At 31.7% G+C, this 6905-nt stretch overlaps 1 protein-coding gene across 1 annotated transcript in view; it reads right to left on the bottom strand.

Annotated features, from left to right (window-relative positions):
- The window catches only part of SLC26A7 (solute carrier family 26 member 7), a 131023-nt gene that overhangs the window by 114540 nt on the left and 9578 nt on the right, over positions 1-6905 (bottom strand). Inside the window, exon 2 of the mRNA XM_011384815.2 lies at positions 1182-1292. Within this exon, the coding sequence (XP_011383117.1) occupies positions 1182-1292 (111 nt within the window). The remainder of the gene's footprint in view (positions 1-1181; positions 1293-6905) is intronic.

Genomic DNA, 6905 nt, shown 5'->3' with positions numbered 1-6905 from the left:
TGGACCAAATGATTAGAATCAGAGAGAGATTTGAAGATGCTACTCTGCTAGTTTTGAAGTGGAGGAAGGTACCATGAGCCCAGAAATGCAGGAAGCCTCTAGAAGCTGGAAAACTCAAGAAGGAACTCAGCCTTGTGAATATGTTCTGCTATATTAAGACTCATTTTAAACTTCTTACCTATGAAACAGTTAAATAGTAATTATTTATCTTGTTTTAAGCCACTAAACTTTTGTAATTTGTTACAACAGAAAAAGGAAAGTAACACAATCAATAACACAAACTGACCACTGAAGAAATAGACACAAATGGTAGTACTTACTTAAAGGCAGAGATCTTACAAAACAAAAAATAAACAGCAATACTTCTATGGATATTTCTAATTACAAGTATTTGTATTATTATTACCTTAATATTTAATATTAAGGTATCATTTTATAATAATAATAGCTTTTATTACATATTGTTTTGTAGCAAGTACTAAATCAGACACTACATCAATCATTTCAATTCACAGTACAATCATATAATTTTTTTGAATTTTAATATCAAGAAAGAAGCAAGTAGACCTTTAAAACTGCTCAAAGTCATGCAGATAATAAACAACAAATGAGAGATACATCCAGGACTAACTCCAAAATTCATGTTTTTAACCATCTTGCTCTATTATGAGGCTACTGTACTTGTGATAGTTCATTTTGTATTTGATAATGGAGAGCTAAGCAAGGTAAGAGATATATTAAAAAGAACATTATAAAATCTAGCTTCAAAGAAACCTAAAAGATCATTTAGTCTAAATATTAATTACAAGAAAAATATTTTTCAATATATGTCACTAAATTTTACATAGTCTTTTCTTTACCCCTCAAATTACTCACTTTCTCCATTTCACTATAAATTTAGAACATTTGTCCTTTTATGATCTTTTAACAACTAAAAATGCAAAGTCTTTAACAATAATATGTATTTATTAATAATACAGCAATAAATCACAATATGGATTGAGTATCTGAGGAACAGAAAGTTAAATGTCTTGCCCTAGTATTGATGCTTTCATCAATGTTAGATGTTTTCAGTTATAAAGTTAGAGATGTAATCAATAACTAATAATCACTTCTGAGGTCCCTTTCATTAGTAAATCATTAGTAACATGAGAAGTATAAACAGAAACAAAAATTATTACCTGTGGCAACATGACGTCCCATTCCAAATATGGCATAAATGATGGCAGGAAACAGAGACCCATATAAACCGAACACTGGGTGCACAGATGAAAGAATGGCAAAAGCCAACCCTGTGAAGAAGACTGATGTAATTAAGACCATTTTATAACCCCAAGGTATAGTCTATTACAAAGTAGAATGGATATTGGTTTATTTAATGACAAAAAAAAAACAGAATTTAATTATTCTACTTGCTAATGACAGAGTAGCATTACTGTCCTAAATAACAGAAAATTTACAAGTTTAATTAATTTTTAAATAAACTCTAGTTATACATTAAATTGTTGAAACAGTGCGAGATATTTTGGCTATACTTAAAATACATGAAATGTCTACCAATGAATAGTCCTTTCTTTATTTTTAAAAATCCATCTGTGTTGCTTGTTTACTGACTATGTACACATAAAAGTCTGGTGAAATAAATAAAAAGTGAGGATAGAAGAATCAGTGGCAGAGACTGCTCTAGGATTTTATACAGGCAGATGAAAGGCAGCAATCTGGTTGTTGGGAAGGATGCTGTTAAGGACAGGTTAACTTTTGAATGCTAAGTATTCCCCCATCCCCACCAAAAAGCACTTCCTGTCATTTATAGAATAAGCAACTTTGAAAAAAGTATTGTAGTTATTGTATTGGTCATATGGAAAGCTTTTAAAATAACTTTTCTCATCCATTTTCAGGTGAGTTATCTGATAAAAATTACCTATCAAGAGACAGAATACCAAGTGTTTTCAAGTAAAATGTGACCCACATTTCAGAAGATCACCCAGACCCACTAAATCAATGATAGGAGAAAAAGATCATGCAGCATATTTAACAAAAGCATCTTAGATTAATCATATGGACACTAAATTTTGATAAATGTGATAAATACCAACAGGAGAGGAGTTGGGCAGAGGTAGACCTATTTGGCTACTTGCAAAAGGCACATGGAAATACAAAGCTAGAAGCAGCCAGATGACCTCCTCTTGCTTTGTGAATACTTACCTCCTATTTATCTGTTTGCATTATGACAATAATACTTCCCTTTCTCTTTCTTTCATCCCCACCTCCAAAAGCTATAACAAAATTAGTTCAAAAATTGAATTTCTGTGGATCACATATTGCTATAAATTAAAGTGGGAATAATTATATAAACATATTTAACCAAAATCTATAAAAGATCTCTAGACCTATGTATGCAAAACATCACTTCAGTAAATTCTATAAGAATAACCTCAAAGACCAGAAATCAACCAGACACTTTCTTTATATTATTTGATACTGATACTGAGCTTTCAGTTTAAACAACAGTGTTGTTCACTCTCAGTGCAATCTATTTCTCTGCTAATATGGCAATGAACAATAGCCAAAATAGAAGAGGAATAAACTAATTCAGATGTACAGTGCTTTATAAATTCATTTACCCTTTCCACAAATAAAAACGACCAGCCCCAAGCTATTCACCCACACACATCTTCAAAAATGAGAGAGAGCTTGATAAAGTTTTCTTTTTCTGCTTCATTTACTATTCTGAGTCATAATGTAAGCTATATACATATTATCACACGCACATTCGCACAATCTAAAATATATTAAATCTTCTAAAATAATGAAGATATTAACTAGTTACAGTTACTTATATGTTGGAATTATCTATACTCTTCTCTATGTTTAGTAAAACAGCATTCAATTCATGAACAGAATTACAACTCTCTAACACTATTAATTTGGGGGAAAATTGCTGTAAATGCCGATAGATATTTGTATTACTTAATCTAAATATCTAAAAACAATACTTACTCTTATTTAAGTTAGATTAGGTAATACAAATATTTAACAGTATTTACAGAATTTCCCTCCCCCACCACCATTTAATAGAGTTAGAGAGTTGTAATTCTGCTTTTGTTAAACAAATGTCCTGTTTTATTAAATATAGAGAAAAAAGTACCAACAAATGGGTATTAGTGTGTGTGGGGTGAGAGAGAGAGAGAGAGAGAGAGAGAGAGAGAGAGAGAGAGAGATTGGAGAAGGGAACAAATGCTTGAGATGTTTAGATGACTAATTATTTTTAAAGATCAAAAATCATGTATTAGTAATGCAAGTCTGAAGTCTGCTATATCCACACACACAAAAAAGGATCTCTAGAAAACTTTGACAGATGCCATTAAAAAAAAAAAAAAAAAAAGTTTTGTAGGTGTAGTAATGGTTAATAAATTGGAGGAATAAAAGAGACTCTATTTTCCCAAATCAATATCATCAGTGTTTTCAGGGCCTGTGAACACTGTCAAACTTTCAAATGTCTCTAAGTATAAAGTTGGACATTAACCACCAGCACCCCTTGCCCCTCCAACCCAGACTGCAGCTAGAATAGCTTCCCTAGATAGATCGCCTGACCCCTGAACAAGGACCATGAAAGTAGATAGGCAGCTCAGTGTCTGCCTCTGCTCCTACTATGATATCTTTGTTGAATTAGCTAGAGAATGACAAAGTAGCTACTGGTGAGAAAGAGAAATGTTTATCACAGAGAAGATGATGCTTTATATTTTAAGATACCAACATTCATTTCACTTTCAGGACAGTTTTATCTAAATTTACATAAGAACAATTATTCAGAATATCAAAGAAAACTGGAACTGCAAAAGATTGTGTCTAGAAATTGAGTTATATATCCAAAGTTGGGAATTGTGCTAAATTACATATAGAGAGCCACTCTATTGAAGACTTCATAATATGTCGGCTTAGTGACTTCACCTCTTAATTATGAGGTCAGGCAGATAGGACCTACAGGCAGTGGTTTTACTCCTATCAGGTGTGACTACAAGAATAATAATATTTTATAGACTGTAGTCTTTGGTTATGGAGCTTCAATTACTACCCAGAAAACTACAACTAACACAACTCAATGGAACAAGTAAGTATTCCAATAGAATTCACTGGCCCAGATGTCAATCCTTTTTGTTTTAATTTTTATTTTTCAATTAGAGTTGACATTCATTATTATTTTATATTAGATTCAGATGTAGAGCGTAGTAGTTAGACATTTATATAATTTACGAAGGTACCACTCAGCATAGTGCCTACCTGGCACTATATATAGTTATTACTATATTATTGATTATATTTCCTAAGCTGTTCTTCACATCTCTATGAATACTTTGTAACTATCAATTTGTACTTCTTAATCCATTTACCTTTTTCAGTCAGCCTGCCAACCACCCTCCAATCTGGCAATCACCAGTTTGTTCTGTATGTGTGTATGATTCTGTTTTCATTTTTATTCATTTATTTTGTCCATTGATTTCACATATAAGTAAAACCATATGATATTTACCTTTCTCTGTCTGACTATTTCAGTTAGCATAATAGCTTCTAGGTCCATCCATGTCATTGCAAATGGTAAGATTTCATTTTTGGGGGCTGCATAATATTCCATTATATATATGTACCATTACTTCTTTATCCAATCTTCTTGATGAGCACTTAGGTTGCTTTTGTATCTTGGCTATTATAAATAGTGCTGCAGTGAACATAGAGGTGCATATATCTTTTCAAATTAGTGTTTTGGTTTTCTTCAGATAAATACCAAGAAGTACATTTGCTGGGTCATAAGGTAGTTCTATTTTAAATTTTTTGAGGAACCTCCAAACTGTTTTCCATAATGGTTGTACCAATTTGCAATCCCACCAACAGTGCACAAGGGTTCCCTTTTCTCCACATCCTCCTCAACACTTATTGATCTTTGATTTATTGATGAGGTCATTTTGACAACTGTAAGGATATCTCATTGTGGTTTTAATTTGCATTTCTCTGATGATTAGTGCCTTTGAGCACGTTTTCATATGTCTATTGGCCATCTGTATGTCCTCTTTGGAGAAATGTCTACTCAGGTCTTCTGCCCATTTTACAATTGGATTGTTTATTTATCTATTATTTATTTATTTGTTTGTTTGTTTGTTTGTTTGTTTGTTTTGGTGTTGAATGATATGAGTGCTTTGTAAAATTTGGATATTAACCTCTTACTAGATGTATCACAGGCAAATATCTTCTTCCATTCAATATGCTGTCTTTTCATTTTGCTGATGATTTTATTTGCTGTGCAAACTTTTTAGTTTGATGTAGTCCCATTTGTTTATTTTTTTCTTTTGTGTCTCCTACCAAAGGAGATATATCAGAAAAAAAAAATTACCAAGAGCAATGTCAGAGAGTTTACTGCCTATGTTTGCTCAGAGGATTTTAATGTTTTTAGGTCTTACATTTAAGTCTTTAATCCATTTTGAGTTTATTCTCATATATGGTATAAGAAGGTGATCCAGTTTCATTTTTTTGCATGAATCTGTCTAGTTTTCTCAACATCAATTATTGAAGAGACTGTCTTATCACATTTTATATTCTTGCCTCCTTTGTCATGACCATGTAAGTGTGGATTTATTTCTGGACTTTCTATTCTGTTCCATTGATCTATATATCTGTTTTTAAGCCAGTACCATGCTATTTTAATTACTATGGCCTTGTAGTATAGTTTGATATCAGGTATTGTGATACCTCCAAATTTGTTCTTTCACAAGATTGGTGTGGCTATTCAGGATCTTTTATGGTTTTATATAAATTTTAGGACTATTTGTTCTACTTCTGTGAAAAATGTCATTGGTATTTTCATAAGGATTACACTGACTCTATAAATTGCTTTGACTAGCATGGACATATTAACAATGTTAATTCTTCCTACCCATAAGCATGGTATATGCTTCTATTTATTTGTATCTTCTTCAATTTTTTTAATGATATAATTTTCTGAATAAGGTCTTTAACCTCCATAGTTAAACTTATTCCTAGGCATTTTATTGTTTTTAATACAATTGTAAGTGGTACTGTTTCCTTAATTTCTTTTTCTAATAACTTATTATTGGTTTATGAAAATGCAACCAATTTCTGAATATTAATTTTGTATCCTTCTACTTTAATTTTTTTATCAGTTCTAACACTTTTGGTGAAGTCCTTAAGTTTCTCTCTATATAGTATCTTGTCATCTGAAAAAAAATGACAGTTTTACTTTTTTCTTTCCAATTTAGATGCTTTTTATTTCTTTTTCTTATCTGATCGCTGTGGTTAGGGCTTCCAACACTATGTTAAATCAAAATAGTGAAAGTGGACATCCTTGTCTTATTCTTCATCTTAAGAAAAATTATTTTAGTGTTCCCCAATGAGTATGATGTTAGCTGTGGGTTGTCATATATGGCCTTTATTATGTTCCCTCTATTCCCACTTTGTTGAGAGTTTTTATTAGAAATAGATGCTGGATTTTGTCAAATGCTTTATCTACATCTATTGATGTGATCATATGACTTTTATCCTTCATTTTTTAATGTGGTGTACCACATTAACTGATTTGTGGCTATTGAATCAACTTTGCATCCCAAGAATAACTCTAACTTGATTACGGTATATGAACTTTGCAATGTATTGCTAAATTTGGTTAGCTCATATTTTGTTGAGGATTTTTATATCTATGTTCATCAGAGTTATCAGCTTATGATTATTTTTATAATGTCTTTGATTTCGAATCAGGGTAATGGTGGCTTAAGGTAATGAGCTTGAGAGTCTTCCCTTCCCTTGAAATTTTTGGAATAGTTTGTTTCTATTTATTAGGTAGATGTGCTATGTCTCCCAGTCTTGGCAGGGCGGCCTTATGTAGTAAATGTTCCGTG

This window comes from Pteropus vampyrus, unplaced genomic scaffold, assembly GCF_000151845.1.
Source record: "Pteropus vampyrus isolate Shadow unplaced genomic scaffold, Pvam_2.0 Scaffold627, whole genome shotgun sequence".
In the NCBI taxonomy this organism is placed as follows: Eukaryota; Metazoa; Chordata; class Mammalia; order Chiroptera; family Pteropodidae; genus Pteropus; species Pteropus vampyrus.
Note: the sequence above shows the minus strand (reverse complement) of the source record. Positions and strands in the feature narration are given on the sequence as shown.